This window comes from Salvia splendens, chromosome 14 (genome assembly GCF_004379255.2).
Source record: "Salvia splendens isolate huo1 chromosome 14, SspV2, whole genome shotgun sequence".
Taxonomy (NCBI): domain Eukaryota; kingdom Viridiplantae; phylum Streptophyta; class Magnoliopsida; order Lamiales; family Lamiaceae; genus Salvia; species Salvia splendens.
Genome location: NC_056045.1, coordinates 2,060,978 through 2,087,156, shown reverse-complemented (window position 1 = coordinate 2,087,156; position 26,179 = coordinate 2,060,978). Strand labels below are relative to the sequence as shown.

The 26,179-nt window shown below is 34.2% G+C and overlaps 4 protein-coding genes across 4 annotated transcripts; 1 reads left to right on the top strand and 3 right to left on the bottom strand.

The window, feature by feature from the left end:
• On the bottom strand, positions 1-2,709 carry LOC121766098 (LIM domain-containing protein WLIM1-like). Its single transcript, XM_042162440.1, has 5 exons — positions 2,456-2,709; positions 1,457-1,553; positions 1,312-1,355; positions 1,134-1,223; positions 1-455 (listed from the first exon to the last, which is right to left on the bottom strand). The coding sequence occupies exons 1-5, from the start codon at positions 2,588-2,590 to the stop codon at positions 261-263; spliced, it is 561 nt and encodes a 186-aa protein (XP_042018374.1). The 5' UTR covers positions 2,591-2,709; the 3' UTR covers positions 1-260.
• Positions 2,710-10,031: 7,322 nt separating this feature from the next.
• On the bottom strand, positions 10,032-11,034 carry LOC121763971. Its single transcript, XM_042160063.1, has 2 exons — positions 10,217-11,034; positions 10,032-10,122 (listed from the first exon to the last, which is right to left on the bottom strand). The coding sequence occupies exon 1, from the start codon at positions 10,979-10,981 to the stop codon at positions 10,256-10,258; it is 726 nt and encodes a 241-aa protein (XP_042015997.1). The 5' UTR covers positions 10,982-11,034; the 3' UTR covers positions 10,032-10,122; positions 10,217-10,255.
• A 3,709-nt stretch (positions 11,035-14,743) lies between these two features.
• On the top strand, positions 14,744-17,610 carry LOC121763522. Its single transcript, XM_042159551.1, has 3 exons — positions 14,744-14,939; positions 17,026-17,131; positions 17,227-17,610. Exons 1-3 carry the CDS (start codon positions 14,830-14,832, stop codon positions 17,239-17,241), a joined length of 231 nt encoding a protein of 76 aa, XP_042015485.1. The 5' UTR covers positions 14,744-14,829; the 3' UTR covers positions 17,242-17,610.
• Positions 17,611-22,413: 4,803 nt separating this feature from the next.
• LOC121763801 (protein NPGR1-like) lies at positions 22,414-26,097 on the bottom strand. The gene is made up of 5 exons (XM_042159885.1): positions 25,424-26,097; positions 25,088-25,349; positions 23,201-24,411; positions 22,967-23,114; positions 22,414-22,805 (listed from the first exon to the last, which is right to left on the bottom strand). Exons 1-5 carry the CDS (start codon positions 25,622-25,624, stop codon positions 22,495-22,497), a joined length of 2,133 nt encoding a protein of 710 aa, XP_042015819.1. The 5' UTR covers positions 25,625-26,097; the 3' UTR covers positions 22,414-22,494.
• Positions 26,098-26,179: the final 82 nt, after the last annotated feature.

Sequence of the window (26,179 nt, the reverse complement as noted above, 5' to 3'; positions counted from 1 at the left end):
TAGAATAAATAATAGTAGTAAATTTGAAAAAACACTATTTCAATTAAAAATTACAAAATATATAAGCCTTACTTATGTAGAAATCTTATTTCCAACATCCATCATACACACAAAAGGCCTCACTCTCAAAGTTCCCACTGCTTTCCCAATCTCCATTTCATTCTCAAAAAACAACCAAAAACACAAGACACACAAACACATATAAAATCAATGTGGTCTCAATTCAAACACTATAATATGAGATGAATCATGATCTGGAGCTACACTACACCACTTGTGTTCTTGTTCTCACCTTCCAACTGGCTCAAGTTGCCCTTCTCTTTGATGAGTTGGATGTGGTGGTGCTTGCAGTAGAGCCGCCCCTCGTGAGCTATGTAGTTCGAGGGGCTAATCGTGCAACCCCCGTGGGTGCACTTGAAGCAACTCTTGTGGTAGGACGTCCCATTCACCGACACCTGCATGACATCATGGTATGAGGTTACATGTGATGAGACGAGCCCCTCAAAGTAAGTTCGTCTAAATGTCATGAGTTTGAATCCTATGTGCTAGTAACATAGAGGGGGCCAAGTATTGTCTCGTTTGTTGAAGCATACATGATACGAGATGGGGAAACCAATTAAACGACTCGCTGGTTATTTTAGTTGTTCTCTTGTTAAAATGTGACACTCTTTACACGCTTCCTCACATGTTAATCCTTCATATTTGTTTATATCCAAACCAGATCATCCATGGCCCCTCTGTCAATGGTATCACTCATGCCCCTTTTACCTTCCAATGCCACATTCATTCGTACTCATATCATCCATGCCTCATCAACATGAACACTCACGCCCCGTCAATAGGATCACCCATGCCCCTTCACCCCCGACCCACACATCCCTTCGTATTTGTTAATATCTGATCAGGATCACCCATGCCTCATCACTTCCACGGTACTTCAGCTCAAGATACCATGTTATAACTTTACGGGTTAGGTATGATTTCATTCATTGACTAACAGAAGGCTAGTGAAGTTTCCTTCCGAAATCAATTGGTGAAAGAATAATTGACTTGATAGGTATTTAAGTTGATATATTTTTACTTCACATTTTCGATCTACAACAGAATATCTTAACACACCGCTTTCAACGTACCTTCTCAGTGGGGTAGACGGTGTTCTTGCAGGCCAAGCATTTATCCCTTGTCCCAGCAAACATGCTTGAAACTTTTGCAGCATTTGGTTTCTACACCAACACTCAATCTTGATTACTTAACCAAAAACCATGAAACAAAACAAGCAAAAATCTGTTTCAGACACAAGAGTTTGCTTACCTCAAAATCCGAAGGCTTTTCCGGCTTCACAACTTTAGGTGTGCCTGAGGAGATAGAATCATGAGCACAATGTGAGTGTTCTTATCCTACAAAACATGATTTTTTGAGGTTGTTACAATGTTTTCCTTAGCTGAATCGATGATACCTTCAAAGCTTTTGTCGAGGCTGCCAGTTCTCTTGAAGAGCTGATCAAAATGAGGCCTGCAGTAGAGAACTCCCTCAAAAGAGTTGTAGTTCCCTAGCTGCAATCAACAACACATACTCATTGTTATTTCCCCCTTATGTTCTCACGGTACCAAAACCGATGGTTCCTGTTCGGCAGAAATGTGAACCGTTCAACTGTAACCGGCCAGTGAACGAATTATCCTATTCCAGTTCAAATCATGAACCACTGGTTCCGGTTCCAGAAGATGTAACTTAAATGCTTCTCCATCAGTCAAACCTAACTGTCTAAAGTCTCCTAAGATCTAAAATTAGCAAACTTTTAAATAATTTAGGCGGTTAACCAGCGATTCCGGTTCCTTTTATTCCTGAACCGTAACCGGCACAACTGAACCAATAGCATAGTTACGGTTTAACCACCCAACCACGGCTCTGAACCAGCAGTTAACCGTCGTTCGGGTTAAATCCCAGCATCACTACATTCCTCCATTAGCAAAGTCTTGTTTTATTTGGCTTAAAATTAGGCCTTAATTCCAAGACAAGATCTTGAAGTTAATTAGGCCTTAATTCCAAGACAAGATCCAAGAAAAAGTGGGTTAAGCAAATCTTGAAGAAAAAACTGAGGATTTGAAGTTAATTAGGCCTTAATTCCAAGACAAGATCCAAGATTTCTTGCTAAAGTCAAGTTCTTTCCAGCTATTACACTCATTCAGAATCAAGAAAATCGAAATAGATCGACCCAATATAGAAAAACTCATTAATGATGATTCAGCTACATGATTCAGAATCTACATAATAATAAAAATGGGATCTTGAAATACAAAATTGTGAAGCCTCCAAATTGTGAGCTCTAGGGCTTAAGCACATAAGCAAATAGTATTTCCAGATTCAATCAAGTAATCCAAAACTCATAAGTATATCTCTCTTACACACACATAAATGAAAGATAAACATGAAAAAATGAAGTAAAAAAAAGTGTAACCTTGAGAGTGCCTTTGCAGTGGTGGCATCTAAAGCAAGCCTTGTGGAAGATTCTGTTGTCTGCAGTGAGCTTGTCTACAAGATATACAGTCTTCTCACAAGCCATGCATTTCTGGGTAGTGCCTGCAAATGCCATGGCTTCTACAATACCAATGGGAAGAGATTGTGTGTGTGTGTTTGGTTTGAAGAGTAGGGAAGATGTGAGTGAATGTGAGGAGATAAAGGGATTTTTGTGATGAATGAATAATAATATGAGTGGGTTTCAAGGTTGGAAGAATTTTTTATATGGTCCCATTATAAAGATATTTACCTACCATTTTTTTTCTTTTTTATTTAAATCCTCTTCTCTATTTTTTTCTGTCTTGGAGCCACTTCACTAATTTTGGAGGCATTTGCTTTCCATTTTTTAATTTAATGGAAATATTTTGAAGAAAATAAGTTGTTTTGGTAAATCCACTACTGGAGATGGTCTGATTTTCTTTGTCTGTATTATGAATTGTCCAATGCAGAAGAATGGCGATCAACAACATTGTTATATATAAGTAAAAAGATAATTAAATGAAAGTGATAGTATTTGATTGTCCATAACATTTCTAATGAAGGTCTTAGTGCATTTTTTTTATAGCATGTTGGCCCCAAAAGGGAAAACCAATAATAAACTTGAGGGAAATGGCAGTTGATAATCCTGAATTTTCCAAATGGTGAATAAATAGGGCCATTTTCTTCCATTTAATAAGTTAATTAATGAGTCGAGTCATTATAGGTTCAGATGAAGAACTATAATTAATTATCTTTAAGAAAATCATGAATTTTCCAAATATAGTATTACATGGATAACATGGCGTTATAGTTCCACGTCTAATAATATGAGTCTTGCTTTTTTTAGGCATGCCTTTTATGAATGTGAATTAACATTTTAGTTAAATGGTCTCATTTTTATATACTACTATTATACTATTTATAATGAAATATGAGTATGATAAATTAATGGAATATGAAATTTATTTATGAGTGATAGCAAGAATGAAATAAGATTTATACAGTTAAATAATAAAATGAGACTTTTATTTTCAGATGAATGATAATTATTTATATATCTATATTGGTTGGTTCAAGAAATTAGAATCATGGCGTTAGAGGTTAGTTTCTTTCAAGGCACACATTAAATCGCATTATTGTTACTTCAAATATAATTGAAGTCACATTCTTGGTAGCAGGCAACAGCCAACAATTGATTGGTTAGAGCATCCGCAACTGTTGTATTACGTTGTCCGTCCGTCCTTGCCGCTGGCAAGGACACGCCTATCCGCCGCTGCGTTATTGTCGCTGGCACGGACGTGCTCTTAGCTAAAAGCACGTCCGTGCCAGCGAGCAGGACAACGTAGCGAATTTCTATTGGCCGTTGACATTTTCTTTTTTTCTTTTTTTAAAAAAAATCGAAAATAATACCAAAAATTAAAAAAATATATTTTCGGATTCTAAAAAATATAGCCGTTTTATTACCATTTTTTTTAAATGTTTTTTAAAAAAATTTAATCCCAAACTCATCTATAAATACACACATTCATCATCCATTTGGACGAAATTCGGCCACTTATGAATTTAATTATGTAATTTTTAATTTTTAAGACTTTAATTATGAAATTTTTTTATTTTAGGATTTTAATTATGTAATTTTTAATTTTTTAGTAATTAGTAATATTATTTTGGGTATTTTTAATGAATTTTAATATTGTGGAAATATTTTTATTTAAATTGAATAATAGAATCGTGGGACCCTTGTGCTCGTCCTTGCGGAAGAGAACGGATGTGGGTGTTGTGCTCTTGCCTAAGAGCAGGCAGAAAAAGTGGGTCCGGGCCTACATCCATGCTCGTTAGCAAGAGCACGGATGTCTCTTATTGACATTTCTTGACCGATCCACTATGTTAGAGTCTAATATTATTATATACTGTAATAGTATATTCAGTTTCTTGGTAGAAAGCTAAGTTGTTTTTATTTTTAAAAATGATTAATACTAGTAAATTTTCATTTATTCTTTGATCACAGTACTTCGAATGGCTAATTTATTAGTTAGAGGGCAATAATTTTGATAATTAATGACAAATGGACAAATGGTGCATAACTAAGATTGCTATGTGTTAAAAGTTACTATCAGATTTCATGTCCAACCAAAAATATTTTATTATTACAATTTTAGTTAATTATATATGAGAAATGTTGTCATAAAGATTGGTAGGTGTTAAAAGTTAGTACTCTAATTAAGAATTAATTTAAAATGATAACTTATTAGTTTGCTAATTCATTAATATTGACTTCATAAACATATAAATTATCAATACAGTATCAATTCGTTGGTTCATGAATATTAGATAAATTTTGTGAAATTAAAAGTCAACAACTTACATGTTTTATGTTGCTAACTGATATTCATGAATCAGCTAACAATTAAGTTTTCAAATTCTTAATTTAATTTATTTAATATTCATTACAAATATCTACTCAGTTATACATAATAAATGTTGTCACATAAATGGATCATGCAACATGAGTGAAGGTGGAGGACCACTTTTAATTCGTTGATATGAATTCAAAAATTCAAAAAAAAAATGAAAGTGATTGATGCTTATTATTTTGCCAGACAGAATTGGTTTGCACCCCCATAAAGATTCATGATTACTTAATTCTAAATCAGATAAAAGTGTGCTAAATCATTGAGACTTAGATATGAACATAATAATACATCGCACATGCCATACTTATTTGTACCAATTAAATTTCATTAATTGATAAAGGGGCAATAAAGCAACATACTATAAAGAAGAGATTCTTGAACTTTCCCTTACAAAATAATAGTGCTACATCTGGAGATGAAAGTATGAACAATAATTCAAATATAATAATAAATGATCAATAATTCAAATATAATAGTAAAGCTAGATCGACGAATAAAATGAATTTCGACTAAAATTTCTTGGTGGTCCATTTATTGATATAGATTCAAATTCATGCAAAAGTATAATAAAAAAAATTCGAACAGCTAGCTAATATATGAAAGCGAGTTAGAAAACTTATTTTCAAAATTTGATCAATTTAAATATCACAAAAATTGTATCAGATCGTCTGAAAACAAAAGACTCATTAAAATGCTTTATATACAATTCTAAGTCCAGATTTATGATTGTCATCGAATTGGAATATGTGAATTGATTGAAAAAAAAGAAACTCCACTCAATATAAGGCTAAAGAATAAGGTATGGTTGCTTCAATTTCACTTATATTTGATGTGTCCATTACAAAATCTTATTTTCAAAGCATATAATAGCGACAACAATCATTAGATGTCTTCTCACATAAAATAATATGAAAAAGATAGGAAAGTTTATCACAAGGGCATTTGGTCTTGTGGTATGATTCTCGTTTTGGGTGCGAGAGGTCCCGATTTCGATTCTCGGAATGCCTATTTATATCATATTTATTTTGTTTTATTTATTTTTTAAATTATCACATTAGTATTCTTTTAATAATATTCATAAATAAAACCTTTTATTCTAATCTAGAATTCACCTATTTTTTTGTTTACCTCCTAAACAACTCAAGTTGTGTCGACTTTTCCTACAAACATACTATCAATAATATTCAAACAGTACTCATATTTTCAAAATTATATTATAATCTTACTTTCTATATATTTTTCACTAATGAATCGTCAATTTGCTAGTGGAAATGCCATAAAAATTTACCATGAAACTTATCATGTAATGGATGAGGATTCCGAAAAATATACTCAAGCTATTAGTAATTTATCACATTTGACTTTAATCTTAATTTGTTAAATTAAAAAGTTATTTAATTACCCAACTAGAGAATCAAATTAAGGCTGAGAGAGCATTTGTAACTCGAAAAAGGTAGGGCTAATGGGCTTCTCAATAAATAGATTAGACTTCATCAAAAGATTATTTGATATCAAGATTAGAAGAAACATGAGCGATCTATTTTTGATATTCTCGAAAGATTCTAATTAAAAGTTAGTCTTGAAACATTTAACTTAAATAGAAGACTTCCTTTGATATCTAGAGTAGAAAGAAAGATAAAAAAAAGGGTCTTTATTCACAATTATTTACACATCTAATTAATGGCTATTTTTGCTCTAACTTTCAAATATTGGAGCCAAGAACAATAGCTAGGAGTCACATGTAAAGGTAATACGCATAATAAACATTTAATTTGTTTTTGGAGATAATTGAATTTTGATTTTTTTTATTTGCATTTTGTAATACGCATGTTTTTAAACATTATTGGAACTCGAATATCGAATTAATTAGAGAGTTGTGCCCTTAAATTTTGGGATTAGAAAGATCTTACAAATCATAGAAATATAACAAATTCCACTAGAGAGAGAGTAGTAGATCACACGACTTTATAAAAAAACAATTTATCACAATGTCGTGAACAAACCGCACTATCAAGTCCTCTTCTAGATTACCTTGATTTTCAATTATATTATTCTACTTCTAGATACCTTGATGAAGACTTTTTTTAATTTTCATGTGTAATTTTACTTCATGTAAATTTCTATTTCTATTTCTATTTCATATGTGAAGCATGAAAATTCTTGCACCACGTGGATAAATGAGCCATTTTGGCTTTATCACATGGCTGGGATTAAATTCTTTGGGATGTATCTACAATTATTGCACAAGTTAAATGATAGGAGAGTAGGAACAAAAAATAGTACTACTAAAATTTCCACACACATTAATAATTTCTTATGTTCATATTTAAATATTACTAGTACTCTCTCCCTCTGTCCAGCTAAGATAGACACATTTTTTGCACTTGTTTTGAAAAAATGTTGATAAATAATTAAAATAGTAAAAAAATAAAGTAAGTTAGAGAATATTGTAGAAAACACCGGTTTGACAGTGTCTTCCAGGAGGAGATTCAGCTTGGCGGGACGTCATTTTCTCGTAATCTCACTGGTTTGTACTCTGCTTTCTGTTTTTTAATTTTATTACTATCCGGTCATTTTATGTAGATCAATGTTATCTTGTCGTAGCCTTATTTATCTCTTGTTCTGTTTTGTTGATTCGTCAGAAGTGCAATGTACCTTTTTGGTATTTTATTTTATTTTTAGTTGGGTAATATTGTATAACAGCAATCTATCATTCTACCTTTGTATTTAAAGTAACCTGGGCTTGCCCTCAAGCATTCTTAGGACCTTTGTATTTGAAGTAATCTGGGATTGCCCTCCAGCATTTTCTTTGATCGAAAAATAACACACGATCCATAGTGGAGCATATATACCGAAAAAGTTTGGTATATCGATCAACATAATTTAAGTCGAGCCTAAATCTATAGACGAATTAATTAAATATTTGCTTTTGTAAGCACGCCGTTATAATAAAAGCATCTGGTCAGTGATTAATTTTAGTTAGGCAGTGAAATATAGTAATATAAATTGGATATATAGTACTCCCTCCGTCCCCTAAAAATATACAATTTGGGTTCGGCACGGGTTTTAATGCAAAATTGGAAAAGTAAGAGAGAGATAGAGAAAAAAATAATAATTAAAGTATTGTTAGTAGAGAATGAGTCCCACCTCACTAGAGTCAAAAGAGTTTCCAAAATTGGAAAGTGCATATTCTTGTGAGATGGACTGAAAAGGAAAGAGTGCATATTCTTGTGGGACGGAGGAAGTAAGTTATAGTCATCTAGACAATACTTGGAAATTATAATATTTTGAAAAATAGGGACTCAAGAAAAATACCCCATGAATATAAAAGAACAAAATCCCATGAATGAACTCAGAGTCAGCAAAGATCAACATAAACAACGAGAGTTCATAATAGAACAATCACATTCAATTAGAGAAAAAACAAAAAAAAAGGATAAGAAAATGACAATAACAACAACACATTGAAAAGCTTCGATGCATCCCCGACATAATATAGCAAAGATAAATGGCTGAAAAGTCTAAAACACATGCTGATGTTGTAATAATATTATTATTTATACATATATAACTCGTGTAGTTCTCTAAAAAGACCTATATTTTAAGTTTATATGATCCAAACCTGATTAAATGATCTTGGTATCCTTAAGCTTTTAAAGTGAGAATCAATAAAATAAACAAAACAAACTCAAATTTATATATCATTATTCGACTTGTAATTTAGTACTCCAAACAGGAGCGATGAAAAATGGAGTTACAATTAATTTAAATGAGTGATTTAATTATTTAGTGAGATAAAAAATACCCTATGTTGTGATTTAATAATTTAGTTAGATAAAAAATACCCTATGTTCAAATATCACTACTGCTTATTATAAAAACTGAAAAAAAATTTATGTAGTCAAAGTCGTTGCCTATGTTCTTGATTAACGTGGTACAACTAACAAGATATACCAGAATTTCGTCATTCTCTCCCTCATCCATTTTCATAAACTAGTACTACTACTTTTAGGAAAATTAATTAAAAATAAAATAAATGCTGCACGTTACAAATGGATCATGTGCTCTCGTTACACGATTTCAGGACTTTTTTTTTCAATAAAAATTTATTTCATCTACTTTACTAAATTATTAGTACTAACGATATTTTTCTTTTGCTTAACCAAAAAAATTGAAAAAAAAAAGAACCGGTAGCAGTTGGTAGCTTGCAAGTCACTCCACCTAATTATTTAATATCCAGCCGCCATATATGGTAGTAGTAATAAACGAAAATAGGGTTCCAAACTTAGTAGAATTGTTATATTTTTGTGATTTATCTTGATTTATGATTATCTTGATTTGCATTATCTAACTAAAAAATATGGGCCATATTTGACCGTTTTGGCATTGGTGACATCATAGCACTCTTCTAGAAATATAGACTGCAAGAGGGATCAATGACGCCATAATTATTAAGAAAACAATTAGAAAAAATATTATAAATTAACATATTTTAACTATAAGAAATATTAAGAGCTTTTAAACGAAATATAGGTTGCTAAAAATCTTCAGGTGTAGGCGTTCCAAATTAAATAAATAAACCAACTCTACGAGTAAATTAGGTATTCTGATTATTGCCTATATACATAGGTTGATTGGACATATTGAAAATATATTTATAAGTTGGACTATTTCATCAAATCAACGAATAACATCGAAATTATTTGACTAATGCATTAATTTACCATGTTCGACTAAGATTATAATTGGATATCTTTCTTCCATTTGTCGATTTCACATAATCACCGACTAATTGATAGAAGAAGCTTTGATATGGAAAAGAACTTGTCACTACTTCGAATCATATTCGAGAAACATCCACTATGAACCGCAAAAACAAAATTAAAATCTCTTGAGTTTTTGCACAATAACAACCTTCTCCAATAATATACTTAATAATTTAGGAGAGAAATCCAAAACATAATTTTGACACATGAAATCAATGCCGATTTGGCATGCATTTGCACGACTTGCCGTTTATGTTAGTTTTTCACTCAAATTGGAGAATGGTTGCAACATTTTCTGATCAACCTAATCGCCGGGAGTCAGCTGCCCCTCCGGCCCCTACCAAATCAGCCGGTGTCGTCGTCTTATTGATACTCGTATGAAAGTACGATCATAATATACACCATATATGTTACATTTCCGATTGATGATCACCTAACTTCATAATTTTCTGAAAAAAGAAAATTAAAATAAACTATTTACATAATCCGATGGACTTTTAACAAAATTGAAAACAAAAAAAATAAAAAGATCAAAATCTTCACCAAATTCATGATGTTCTACTGCTGCTGCCGAAGTTGAACTCAATTGAGTCCATTGATCACGCTTTTCGGCGAGGAAGGACCTACACTATTCACAACCGCTATCTTCTCACTCTTTCCCCTGACATACTCCTTCTTCCTCTTCGGTTTCCTCTCACTAGAAACCGCCGCCGCGCCGCTCCCTCCAGCGATCGTCGGAGCCAGATACCACCCGATCGACGTGCACAGGATCGCAAACGACCGGCCGTAGATCGCGAGAAACACCAGAATCAGAAACACCATCACCGGGAAATAGAAATGAGGTTGTTTCAGATCCTCAATTTTCAAACTCCCCTTGCACCTCAGCGATCTCTTCTTCCTCGTCGATTTCTCGCTCTTTGCCTCAATCGGCGTCGCCGCGCTGTTGAAACTGCTCTGGTCGGTGAAATTCTTCGCCGATTTAGGCAGATTCTTCTCCTTGAGCTTGACGACGATCGGTTTAACGACGTCGGAATCGCCGGTGTAGACAAATCGAACGAAGGAGATCTCTTCGGATCCTCTCTGCATGTAGATCTTCTGCTTCTTATCGTCGAGATCTGCTAGGAGCGCGTAGAATTTTTCGAGGCCTCTGTCGGCGTAGGGATTTTTGCTGCCGCTGTCTCTCCCCAAAATTCTGCAGAAGCTGGTGCTCCGCCGTGAGCGCTTCGGCGTGGGGCAGGGGCTGGCGTAGGCTTCGTGATCGCCGCCTTCATCTTGATTGCTGAAACTTCCACTTCCGCAAATGAACATCTGTTAAAAAAAATTCCCTAATTTTTGATTTTTTTTTGGATGATTTGATTGAATTCGCAGCAAAAACTGAGGGGTATGAGTAGGGGATATATTATATATATGTGGGGAGACGTGGGCGAATTAGTCAAAGAAATGGTAGTTTTTCTATGGGATAATCTGAGATATCATGGAAGCTTCTATTTTCTTGCTTATTGTATTTAATTATTTATGAATGTTTTGACTGAGGAATTAGCGCCATGTTTGAAAACATGGGCCAGGGGCCCTTAATTTAAGTGATATGGTGTTATTTATTGCGTGGGGATATAATGTTAGAGCATTAGCAGTGGTGCGATGTCCCGGCGGACATCCCAAAAACACCTCCTGCCATGTTTTACAGACATCCCACTGCGGATGTCACGTCATACGGATATCCCACTGCACAGTGGCGGACATCCCCAAGGACAACACAATTTAAAAAAAGAAATTAATGCAATAATCGGGACGTCCGCGCGGACGTCTGTGGGAGTCAACGCAATGGCGGGCGTCCGCACAGACGTCGCGACGGATATCCGCGGAACGCCGCGGAACTCCGGTGTCCATATTCGTGCCTCCCTTGCACAATGGCTGACGTCCCGCGCGGACTTCCGGCACGCCGGTCGAAATTCCGCCGGACGGGCGCCATTGCTAATGCTCTTAGAGCATGGATGCCCTAGTGGTTGCCACATCAGCATACCCCTTCTTTCTGCAATGGTTGCGCCCTAGGGTGAGTCCTAAGAATTATTCATTTTTTATTTAATTTTAATGTTATTGTTTTTTTATATTTTCACATATTATAAATTGAAAAATTAAATACTAAATTAAATGAAAAGCATGCATTACTTAATTTTAAAAAAAGAATTTATACATTTTATATTTAATTTTAATCAAATAAAAAATAGTAAAATATAAATACACTATTACAGAACACAATAAATTTAAATAAAACACATACATTAATCGAATAAAATGAGAAAAGTGTAATAAAGGTCAAAATAAAAATAATATGTTGAGTTTGGGGCTTGAACAACAACCTCTATAATTTTCCAAGATATATTTACCATTAGGCTAAACATACATTGTGTATTGAAATCAAAAAAATTTTTACATAAAGTAACAAAAAACTCTCTTGGAATTGAAAACCTATCTATAAAACTACCATTTATCCCACATCAAAGTTACAATGAAAGTTGGAGTTGAAAACCTATCTATAAAAGATTTACTCAAGCAATGCAAAACTTGCTCATTTAGTGTAAAGAATTATATTCTATAAAATATATTCTTTCACTAATTCAAGGATCCGTCTTTTAGTATGGATCATTGTGAAATTATTGTTTTTTTATTTCAAGTTAAAAAATGATTTTTTTTAATTTAAAAATTGATTTTTTAGAATTAAAAATCAGTTTTTATAATTAGAAATTGATTTTTTTATAATTTTTTTCCGGGATCGAGAGTCGCAATGGAAGCCCGATCAGGTGCCTGATGGATCGGGCACGACCGAAAGATCGGTCGCGCCCGACGATGCCCGAGCCCGTTCTCGGGCGATCGGGCATCCATTGTGGATGCTCTTAGATGCACGAATAATGTGCAATGTTTTCAGTGAAATTATTAGTTCGTAGTTCAATTAATCGGGCGAGTTTGATTATTGATCGAACGGAAATATTGTATCAAAAAAATTTAGATGTAGTAGCTTCATAATTGCAATTTAATTTATCTGAAATGGTCCTTACACTAAGAAGGAAATTTGAGTATCTTAAACAAGATGCACATAGTTGATGAAAATAGATACTAATTGAAACAGGACGTGACACGTCCAATTGAGTACCTGCTCTACTAGTCTAAGGAAACCATCTTGAAATTACGTTACATTTTCCTTAACATTGTTTTGGTGTGAAACACAAGTAACCAAATATGTTGATTTTATCCAATTCTATATAATTGACTGGTTCTTTTTTCTCATTGGTTCTAAGATCTATTTCACATTTCAGTTTTTTATTTCTTCCATGGTTTGATACGAATTTTCGCTTGTTTTACTCTGGTGTAAGTTTGTAAATATGGAATATTATTGGATATTACCTATAAAAGAATTTTATTTGGGAAACGAAAATTGTTAGGTTAATTATAATCTATTTTTTATTCTACATATATGATAGTTGTACGGTTTTGATCCAACATGTTATATTCGTTACCTTTTGTTTTTTCTGAATTTATTTTAAACTAATTTATTAATTTTTGAAAAATTAATTAAATTTATTTATAAGGTTGATCAAACATATTGAAAAAAAAATGGAAATATTGAGGGAGGGTGCAATTTAAAACAAAATTAGATGTAATAATTTAATTTACTTATTGGGTCAAACTTGAGTTGACCGTTAAAATTTAAGAAAATGAAAATACAATCATTAACAGTTGAATTTATAAATATTGAACTCAATTGACAAAATAAGACATTCAAACAACTACGCCATAAAATGTGACCAGGGTAGCAAAATTGAAAAAATTGGTGAAGATAGATTATAAATTAGTAAGAGATAATTAAAGTCAATTAATGTAGAGTAGGGTATAATTGTTAACAAATCTATTTACGCGACTCTATAAATTGCTCCATTGCCATAACCAATACCAACCCTCTATCCTACTTTTTACCTTTCACCTATTTATTTACTTTTAATTAATAATACTATAATCATTTTTTATATTTTATGAATTTTCACCTATCCTAAACCCTAAATTTAATTTTTAAAAATGAATACATTTAAAACCCAATTTTGGTAGTGGTTGAGGAGAGACTTTGGCGTGTATTTGTGATCAGATGAGAGTGAAAGTTCATGTATATTGAGTTGTTATTAGCCAACTAATCTTGCTTTCAATATTTAATTTTGTAGTAGGAGTACAAGTGAAAGTTTTTTTATTACTACTAAGTAACAACTATGGAATTATAAAATGGGTGGTTGAATGGCTACATAAAGTATAGTTATAATAAAACATAGTATTTGTTAAGGTCATCCCACTTTTCCATCACAATCTTTCTAATTAAGTTTACATTAGTATTTCGAAATATTGCACAAAAACCCTATAACTAGTGTATAACATTTTTGCTTAGAGAGGAGGAAAGGTATGAAATCTAAGGAAATAAATAGGCTGTTTTATTGGTAGATGAGACAAAGAATAAACTTTTGGTCTTTGAACAATATATCCTCGTGTTATTTCTTTATACATGTCTCAAATACTCAGTAATTGGAGTTAGAATCTGAAATATCCACTTTATTACTAAATCATCTGATGGATCAAGAATTTTTTTTAATTAATTGAAGGACTAATTAATTTATTTTGTGAAGTTAGTTGTCTGATTTTAAATTAAATGGTGTTTTACATTGCGTTGACTTAGTTTTTTTTAACTTCTTTCAGAGCATCTTCAAGTAATTAGAAAGGTAAATTTTTCAAAATAAAATTTTAATAATATCTTTAAAAAAAGATAATAGAATTAATTTAATAAGAAAATACTAATTTAAAAACTTTATTTAAAAATTGGACAGTTTTATAAGGTACGAAAATGAGATACAATTAGAAAGTTCTATTTAAACATAGTTTTATTAAAATAAATCTTTTTTTGATAATGAAACAAAGTCGTTTAATATTCACTTTCAAATCTTGATGACTCCAATTTAAGCAAATTTTATACTAGTAATTAAAATACCATAATATTTTTAGCGTGAGGAATATGTCCGAATCTAGAACATAAATACTAATCTCGTAACAGAAATTAATTTGACTTCACATATATCCATAAACTCAATCAAATCAATAACAGATAGATAGAGGAGAATCGTGATATGGGTTGCTTCGCTTGTTTCGATGGCGGAAGCAAGCAGCGTCGACGCGAAGAGGATCGTTTGGCCTCCGAAGAAGCCCGCGCCAAAGCCGCCGAAGCTGCCCAGAAAAGGTTTTCTCCCTTTCCTTTTAATTTCTATGCATTTTTTGTCGAATTAGGGCCTTTAGCTCTTGATTGGAGCAATTTTTACTTATCTCGGACTGTGATCGCATGAATTGAGAAATTATTATTCAGCCGTAGTTGATCAAGATTGCTTTTTTAGACAAGGTTTGATTTTGGATTAGTAATTTAGTTGGGCTTGATTGATTTCGTTTTTTTTTTCTGAATTCCCTTTTATGCATTTGATTGTTTTGATCGCTGTTATTGGTAATATTATTTAACCTGATGTATGAAGCTTTTTGTTCAATTTTTGTACTACAAGTTTCATATGCTTCTTTGAATTGATGAGCTAGTTTTAGTATGAGCTGTGTGTGAGGTGTTTTGAAAGGGAAATAGAGAAGATTAGGAAGGTTCCGGAATGGAAACGAGTCGAAAAAACACTTTTCTATGGTTATTTTCGTTGATATTTGTCACGGATTGATGAGTGTTTCGAATAGATATTGAATTTGAAATCTTGTGTGCCGTTGCTGAGGGGCACTCCTGCTGGTAGAAATGAAATGTCTGTATTGATAAGCAGAAAATGGGAATGCTCGATTGGAACTCGTAATGCTTATTACTTTTGGTGTTGTTATCCTTCTAATGATGCCACTGCAAAGACTTCATCAATGATTAAACTCATTATTGGAAATGTTGTCCTTTTTCTCTTGCTGATTTATGCAAACAGTTTTCTTAACGTATTAATTTGATCTTTTTTTCTTGATAAATGTTTTCTTGATATATGGAAAGATGATTAAAGGGAAATAGAGAAGACTAGGAAGGTCACGGAATAGAAACTAGTCGAAAAAAACACTTAAATGTGGTGCCTGTTCATTGGTTCGTATTGTGGATCAATGAGCATATCGAATAGATAGCGTCTTTGAAATCTTGTGTGTCGTTGCGAGGGCCTCTCCTACTAGTTGAAATGTGTGTAGTCACTGTAGTGATGAACAGAAACTGTGACTGCTCAATTGGAACTCATAATGCTTACTATGCTTAGGGTTATTATCCTTCTAATAATGCTACTGAAATGACTTCATCATTGATTAAACTCATAATGAAAATGTGTTTTTATCCCTTGCTGATCTATACAAACAGTTTTTTAACGTATTTGATCTTTTTTTTCTTGATAAATCTTTGAGCAAAGTAATATATGTCCATGAATCACAAGCCTAACGAGGAGCATAGATGTATGTGTTAATGATTGTCTCACTCAAAGGGAGTATATCTCGTAAAACAATGGTGTCTATGATTATTGCTGAATGGCCTTAAGATCCGTAAGAATTTTGTCAAAAGACACAGTTGATATGTTTGACACAATGTCACTCTCTACAGAAACCAAAAGGGATAACCAGAACCGTAATGCAGAAACTTAGGTGCCTTTTGGTTATTTAGCCCACCAACGTTCATCTCTAGTAAAGGGGGATATGTTTCAAGTGAAAATTCCATGTATTCTCTCTTTTGGAGAGAGTAGATTGTAGATGAAGGGACCATCAAGGAAACTAGTGAATAAGCCGGCCTCTTGGCTGGCTGACATAATAAAGAATGTATGGACTTTCAGTTGTCGAGTCTGCCAATTAGGATACCTTAGGTTTTACCTTAGGAGATTGTGAAACGGTGTTTTCGAGGTAGTGATGTTCTAGCGTAATATATTCAGGGTGGATATATGGTACAGACTCGTCCGTTAGGAATAGTATATTTTAGTCTGAAAACGTCAAATTCAGATGTTAATTACAATAAGTAATTTAGAACAGTTCTTGGAAATGTTAACTATTTTAGTTCCGTTTTCTCTGGGCTTCTGTCTGAGAAGTTGTGTTATAGTAGGGACAGCACGGTCATGAAGCAAGCAAAAATATGTAAAATATGACCATTTTCAGTCGTTGAGAATTTTATGATGCCACTTGCTTCTTGAATAAATAACCAGCTCGCCTGACAGCTTCCGAAAAATATTGTGTCATTATGTTCACGTTGAGTCGTTGAAAAAATTGACTGTTAGAATCATTAATACCTATGGCATTATGTTCAAACATTGTGTAATATGCCTTTATGACCCCGATTGTAGGCAAGAGCAATTTGAGCAATCCGCAGCAGGAAGAGCTGCAAAAGCGCAGATAGCGGCTGCTGCAAAACAAAACGCAAACACTAACAAAGGCGAACCAGTTCTTAAGGTAATGGTCCAAGTTGCAGATTCTCTACTTGATGGGCATTATTCTGATTTACGATGCTTCAACTTGCTTATTTTCGTTTCTTACTATAACTGCAGTGGCAAATGGGATGAGGTTACACTTCATTGATAGACCTTCAACTGTACTAAGTGAGTATACAAATTGTTTGCACAATGTTTTCGACTTTGCCCATTATTACGACTGTATAAACTCCTCTCGACTTCTTATGTGCTCGTAAGGCCGCATGGTGAAGATGCTGAAGCGCGACTTGATTATGTAATTTTCTCTCCTGCAGATTTATGAAGTTTGGCAAAGTTAATCCATCTATGAATGTGGAGTAGGCATCTTTTTATTCTTAAAATTGTAAGTCTCTGTATAGGAAGTGTGGATAAACCGAATAATTTCTCGTTGTATTATGTCAAGTTATTGCTCTGTAACTTTTGTTATTGTTATATAATATGATAATTCTCACTTTTCTTGAATGATAGGAGTATGTTTTTTGAAAGATCACCATTATACCCTAGCGACTCGAACCCTTGACCTATTACCAACTGAATCGTGTTTGAATCGCTTAATAAAATAAATTGCGCAGTTGTGAAAGATTGAAATTATAGGGACTAGAGCAATTTAGGTTTTTAGAATAACTAATTTTGAAGATATGAATATTCAATCCATTCTCAAAATCATTCTATAATAAGGGCTATTCTCAAATCAGGAAGGTATGATAATATTAATAGTGGAATTAGAAAACGAAAATTGTAATGTTAGATGGTGAAAAAAAAAATCATCTTTGGGGTGTCTGGAGGAAAATAGCGATGCGCATATGTTTATCATTTGTTTTTACCCACTAGTGAAAATGAGTTAGTGAAATATGAGGTCCATTACCAAAACTGTTAAAACGTGAAATGTGACAAATTTTGTAGGATGGACGGAAATTGAAAAATGTGACAAACTTTCTAGGACGGAGGGAGTATGTATGATGTAGAGGTTTGATACTTCTTGAGGGTTCGGTGGGGTTTTGATTTGTGGAAGGAGGCATTTGAGGTGTGCTCTTTTGTGATTTTGGTGTTTTTTTCTTTCTTTCTTTTTCTGTATGGCATATCTGCTTTTCTATTGTTGGTGTCTTGTTCTTGGTCGAGCGGGTGGTGTGGTTTTTTTTGAGCGATGGCTCGGGGTCGGGTTGTTGCTTGCTTGTAGTGTTAATTAATTAAATAAATAAGGAAGGGGACAAAACATCATATTGCTCTTTAAAGCTAGTTTATGAATTGAGTTTTTGTTTTATTTATTTATATATAATATGTTTTCGTCTTTTTCTAAGAAATAACAATTTTTCTAAATTTTATTGCCTTTTATTAATACAGTAAGTTTATTCGTTAATTATGATTAATACATAAATAAAAAATAAAAAATAGTTTGATGGAAGAACAACAAAATTCATCTGTTCAAAAGAAGTGCCATGCAAAATTCATCGGTCCAAAAGAAGATCCATGCAAAATTAAATTAAATTAAATTCACTACCTACCCGTTTCTATCCTTCTCTCTTATCCCACGTACCACTTTTCAATCAGTAAATTAGGAGTAGTAGATTTTTTTTAAAATCTCCAATCAACTCATGACACACGTACTCTTTTCTCACCGTATTTCTCTCTTCATTTCTCACCCTCTATTAATCAACGGCGATATCTTCACCGGCGATTGCATCCCCGATCTTGCCCGATTCGGTACCACACTCACACTCAAATACTATAATTAATCTTACTTTTTAGTTAACACTAGTATCACGCCCGTGCTATGCACGGCTTATTTTATTTTCTTCAAATTTGAATTAAGAAATAATATTGTTATATAGATATAAAATTATAAATGTAGTAATAATGATAAGATATACTACAACAAATAACCTCATACATATAATAAGATTTTAAAATAGTTTCAATGATATTTAATACTAATAAACATATACTACAATATTACTACATTTGATAAATATAATTAATTTGTTAAATAAGGTTGTGATATACTCCCATTGTGTAATTTGTGTAAAAAAATTAAGAATAATTTGGAGTACAAAATTATGAATTTAGTATAATTTGTGTAAAAAAATGAGAAGAATAATTTTATTATATAATGATAGTATTGATAAATGTTCATATATTTGTAATAAAGATACCAAAATTCAAATTTTATAGTATATTTTATTAGTGTTAACCCCGCACTATTAATTTGGCATTGTGAATACACTACTAAACTAAATAAAATAAGAAACAACATTATCACATAAGATTATAAAATTTAAAAATGTACTACTATATAGTAACATAAGTAAAATAATTATAAATATAAAATTAAATAAGTTTAAAATGAAACCAACACGAAAAATATTACACAGCACATAAATACTTTCTATATTTTTTGCTATCTTCTTATTCAAAACTTCTTTCTCCTGTTGCATTATTGGATTTTCTCAAACACTTATATAGGTCTTTACAATTAAGAAAATATCATCCTTAACAACATACTCGCTTGAATACTAAAAACTATCGAGTTCAAATTGATATAAAATATTTAATATACAATTAAAAAATATTCGGAGGACAATGATATTACACTAAAAAGATAAAAGATAAACTACAAACAAATAAAAAAACACACACACAAATATTAATAAAACTTAACATTAGAATACTAAAACAATAGTTCCTAAGTTAGGAAAAAACTTAAGTAAACAACATTAATAATATAATAAGAGGAATAGCAAAATAAAGAAAAAAAATAGTAAAGCACAAACTCAACCAAACACGCACCATCGAAGCGCCGCAACTTCTCTCCCCTACTTATTTCTACCCCATTGTCTCCCCCGGTCTATTTAATCTCCAAATTGTTGATTTATGCATGTGTGCAAGAACAATGTTATATTTTATGTTCTTCGTCTTCTTTGCTTCCTTTTGTCATATCATTGGCTTTGGGTTCGTTTTTTTTGTACCAAAACTATGAAAGTGACGACGAATGTGCAAAACATTAGCTTCAAAATATTATAGACAGTGAGATTCTATGACTTCTTTATTGAAAAAAAAAAGAACTATAAAACAGAATGAATTAAAACAAATTAACAACAAGAAAAAGTTTAAATATGAACTAACATCACTCAAACAAAGAATGATCCTCAAAATATGATTTAAAATTGATAGTTTCATTTCACCTTCATCTCAAAAACACATACACACCTCACTTTGATGGCCGATGCAGTATTGTTATTCCGCAGCTCATTAAGGAATGCGAATTCCGTATTGAAATTTTTTTTTCTTGTTGGAGAAAAATCCAATAATGTAACAGAAGAAGCTAATGAAGTTGTGAATAAGAAAATAGCAAATCAGACATATTTATAGGCATGTCATAATTATTATTTACGTTACTTCTAATTGACCATAACCGCCTAACATTTTTAAAATTCCAAGGAACGATGAAGGAAATTTTTTAACGGCTACTGCATTCTTAGAGAAATAATTTCATCATAAATTCCCATCACCATAACCGTCCAATTATATAGTACATGATTATGATTGTAATTTGTAATCAATTAACCAATTTAATAATTTTTGTTTATTGCATTTACATCCTTGGCATTAAATAGTTATACAAAACATCTCTAAATTCGTTTTTATATATGTATAGATACCATCTATATAAAGAAATATATAAAGAAAAATAGTGCGAGTACTTCTATATGTATGACTATTCAATTTGATATTTTGATGCATGATAGATTAATTGTCACATTGCATCTCGTCATGCATACATACTATTTTATGTAAAAATATGGACTGGACAAAGACTACCATATTTAATGAAAATATGTGATATATAGATACATCATTCACGAGCATCACATTTTTACTATCCCATTCCCAAATCTCATTCATTCTCAACTTTACAGATATCATGGAGGAGGAGGAGGAGACGCCACACGAATTACCACTAGGAGGCCAATCTCTTTCCTCGACAATTTATCATCTTTGGAAAATCAAAGAGAATAGCAATCACACTTTGTCGGTTTGAGCGGTATTGGAAAAAATGTGAAGGCGGGGTCGACTGGTTCTGTCACGACCCCATTTTTTATGGATAGAAAATTCTGTTGATGACGACTAGGGGTAGAAGACGGATCTCCAATCCGGCATTTTAATTCTTCTTTGGAATTGTTGGGCTACGGTTTTAACAACAATGTGTATTAAATTCATTTGCCTTATACTAGGAGAAAAGATGTTGTTTCACTTCTAATAAAATCGGAGATCAAGATGCTTAAGAAAATAAAATGGAATTTTTTCTTCACTCGGATTTCAAATACTTGATCCAGTAAAATGTGAAAGAACATGGACTTAAAAAAAAGTTTGGCTACACAACTGACGTTCTTTCAAATCAATTGAAAATGATAGGAAAAGTCGGGGTATTACAGGTTTCGCAAAGCAAAATCAGCCTCCGATCGGTCCATGTCAGACGCCGGATCCAAGTCCGGTCAGTTCATGTTACCCACGTGGACCTTGACAATCGCAAACACTACATAGAGAGCGTTGGATACTCGTTCCACATCTTTTTGTGTAAACTCATTTTTTTGGTCAAAACAAACTCTTTTCAGCTTATTAGTCAAAATGAGTTATTTCTCATCGCCCAAGTCTCCAATTTTATGAGTAGAACATAAATTAGATAGATTGAAGTTATATGTTGTTTGTTAAGTAGTTTATCATTAGCACTACAAAACATCTTTTTTTACCATACAACAAAGTAGTTGGCTAAAATTATGCTAAATAAGCCTTAATCACATATGGATCTAGTTAAATGTTATTTGTTCAGTAGTTTTGGATATAAAAAAGTTAAATATTTTTGTAGTTAAAGAGGTTAGATGTACTCTTTCTTTTACCGTGCACCAAAAGTAGTTAGTGCTACTATATAGGCAAAAAAAATGCTAATGTCTCTGTCCCACAATAAGAGTCACACTTTGTCATTTTGGTTTATCCTATAATAAAAGTCACACTTCATTTTTATTTTAAATGATAAGTAAGGTCTCACATTCCACTAACTCAGTTCATTCACATTTTATTATAAAACCAATATAAAAAAGTGAGTCTCATATTCCACTAACTATTCCAATCCACTATTCTTTACCTTTCTTAAAATTCATGTCTATAATAAGAGTGACTCCTATCGTGGTGATTAAGCAATTTTCGAGGTCGTCAAGTACACACCACTTTTCGGAATCTTAAATTATAAAAAATAAAAAAATTAGTAATCAATTTAAGGTAATGAAAGAATTGCTTCTTTTATGACCAAAATATCAGCATTCAGTTTACTGGAACGAAAGAATGTTTTTGCTGTCATAAAAAGCCTTGGACAGGGGCAGAGAGCTCGAGCTCGTGCGCAGCTTGGAACGCGTCTGCTGCTTGCTGCACCGATCCTTCCATCTTGTAGGCGAGTCCGAGATTCGACCATGCCTCGTGGCTAGTGGGCTCCAAGCGTAACGCGCTCATCAGGAAGCTTTTTGCTATGTGGAGCGACCGGCTGCTCATCTTCATCAGTATCCCGGCGGTCGAGATTATACTCGGGACGTAATCCGGAACAATCGATAAAGACACCGCGAACGCTGCAATCGCGTCTTGGTATTGTTGTTTGGCTTCAAAAAGTCTTCCTGCTAGCGTCCAAGTGAAGTAAGCACAAAATTGCATGAAACGATCGGGAATAGGGCAAATATCGTATTCTAATCTAACCTTTAAGACGACCCTAAAGGTCGGGTTAGAATACGATATTCGCCCGCAAATAATAAATGGAGGCACGGAAAGGTTTATTGACCTGTTTCGTGCCAGGTTCGAGCAGAGTAAAAATTAGTTGCCTTTGCCTTCCTAATGCAGATGTCCGCATCCAACCATAGCTCGTGACTCGAATAAAGTCGAGCCAAATCTAACCATGCATCTAACTCGATACTCGTCTCAGCTTCCACCTGCCAAGAAACAACGCCAACAATCAAGACATCGTTATCCACAGGAAATGTTCGTGCAGCAATGCAACGTTTGAAAGTGTGCAAACCTTATTCGCGCTTTTCTCTAGATTTTCGCCTTGTCCCCGAATCAGAGCTAGCAAGATCCTATAGGTTTCAATAGCCTGCTTCGGTTGCTCTTGAGTGATCTGAACGAGGGCTTTCAACCTAAGAAGCTCGAGCTGTTCGATGCTTTCTGTTTCATCCAATGCAAGATCAATGATGGCTTCTGCATCCACCAACCTCTGCTCAGCTGATGCAACGCGCGCCAAAAGCTTCCAGCCTCTTGCAGAGCTGCCAGAGCTCGTCTTTGAGTACACCATGGCTTGGTTGAAAGCCGAAGCTAAGTTTCTCTGTACAGCGTTTTCCAACCCGAGTTGGAAGCTGATCTCCGGATCTTCAATCCCAGCGCGTAATATATGGCTGAAAGAGTTAACCGAGTCTCTATGTAGAACGACTCTTTCAGAATCGGACGTGGATATCATCGCAGCATTCCCATAGCAGACGCCGAGAAACTTATGAGCTTGGCCGAGCATGTGCTCGTTGTGGTTTATCGAGGCATCAATTACTCTGCGCGCAAACTTCACCCCTTCCAGAGACTCGGCCGGATCTTGAGAGCATACCTTTGCTCCGAGCAAAAATGACGCTAAATGAGGCTTGTGATTACTCTCCGACAATCCGGACACTTTCTTTAAAAGATTCAGAGCCGTCGAATTCTGGCCTGCAGCGCTGTAGCAGAGTGCGAGAAAATACCACCTCTCGGCCCGATTGTATATCCCCGGCAGAACTTGCTCAACGTGATCTGCCAAAGGCTCGAACTCTCCACACATTGTGAGTGCAAAGGTTAAATGATCCATAATTTCAGGATCCCATTCGATTTCACCGTATACAACCTTCTGCATCAGTATAAACAACAGGAGAATCGACTCTTCCATGCTACTCTCGGGGAACGTGGCTCCAATAGGTTTAGACTCAGGAGGAATGCTTGCCTCGACACCTCCGTACAGCAATGTGGCTGCTAGGTCCTTCTGCACTTTCGCCAGCCTCTGAGGATCTAAATTCCACGGCCTCAGCAGCGCCCTCCGGTATGAAGCAATCGCCTCGTCAATGGATCCTGCTTGCAGCCATAGCTTGGGAAGCAGTTCGAGCGCCCTGTGAAACATCTCCAGCAGTTTACTATCTCCGTTTATCTCGCTATATGTGCCACAAGGAAGAGCTGATTCGACCGTGTCCAAGATAATCTTGCACTCGCTCGCGGCTTCTGCATTCGCAACAAGAAACGAGCCTATTAGAAGCCAAGAATGTCTCTACTCGTCAAGAATCTTACACACAAACTAACCTTATGATTATGATCAAATTCATGACAGCAGATAATCTATTATTGATCTCGAGAATTTCTTTACACATCAAGAATCTTATACAAATCAATTCATTTTCGCAAGAGTTTCAGTGACACCACATCAAATCCCAAGCTAAGCTAGTGATTTTAATCGAGTTCACAACTGCACGTAAACGATTATTGATCAAAGAAATGTCAAGAATCTATTTTTACATCAAGAATCACACAAATCAATTCGTCTTTACAAGAGTTTCAATGACGCAACATCAAATGCCAATCTAAAACAATTATGATCAAAGAGAAGTCAAGAATCTCTCTACTCATCAACAATCTTACACCACATCAAATGGCAAGCTAAGTTAGCGATTTTAATGGAGTCCACAACTGCAGATAAACGATTATCGATCACCAAGAAGTCAGGAATCCGTTTAGTCATCACGAATCCTACACAAATCAATACAACTTTACAAGAGTTTCATTGACACCACATCAAACAGCTAATGATATTGATCGAGCTCACAACTGCAGATAAACGATAGTTGACAAATGAAACCCGAAAAAAGCTCAACTTAGACATCAAATGAGAAGTGATGAAAACCTTTAACACGTCCCAGCTCCGCCAGAGAATTGGCCTTGAGCAGCATTGCTTCAAGAAGTAAGCTCACTGAATGCAGCGACATCACACCAGTGAGCACATTCCTCCCTCGAGACGACCGCGATTTCCGTGGCCGAGTCCTCTCCGAAATGGCCTTGGACATTCTAGGCGACAGCAGCCTGATATCAATCCCTTGAAAAACTTGAAGGGCAGCATCAAAATTGCCTCTTTGGTACTCAAGTCTTCCCAGCAAAGCTCTCGCTTCCTAAAATCCACCAATTTTTCATCACTCCTTCACTCAGACACGAAGCAATGTCACAAGAGAAACGATGAAAATACCTCGTAATTCAGAGAAAGCGCCTCCTTCAACGTGGATTCCGCTTCATCGACCTGAGCATCTTCGAGCTTGGATTCCCAATCGCCGTTTCCAGTCCTTGAAGAGATTCCACTGGCGGAGAAATCCCTTGTAGCCAGCGATTCAGGAGACTGCGGGATCGCCTCTTCGAGCTTGAATTGCTCCCCGGAACACGCGCACAACATGCTTGATGTTTTTCCCCACAGAAGCAAAGACGAAAAATCCCAATTCTCTCCCTTCTTTTTCACCAACTCTCACAAAGAAAAGGTGGGTGGTGAAGAAAGATTCATGAGTTCCATTGTAAAGAAGCTGAAATTTGGGAAAAGGATGAAATTATGAAAAACAGAGGAGGTAGCAAAAGATCAAAGCTTTTTCACATGCTGTGTAAGATTCATTGGGAAAAGGGAGGTGGGTGTGAAAAGGAAGAGTATTTGAAGATGTGGAGATCTGGGGTTTGAGTTTGAAATATCATTGCTGTGAAAAGAAAATGGCTTTGTTTGGTAGCAACAGTTATGGGCAGTTTTGAGTGACAGTACAGAGAAAGAGCTTTTGTAATGGTGGATTGTTACAAACTAGGCACCCACCTGCTGTCTTAAGATTCCCTCTGTCACTTTTGTGCTTTTTTTGGGTTTGAGGTGTTCTCAAATCTTGATTTGAGAACTTGTTTCAAATTTGACTTTGTCATAATTAACAACCCTTATTATTGTTATGATAACACCACACCCTTTTCTTCATTTTTA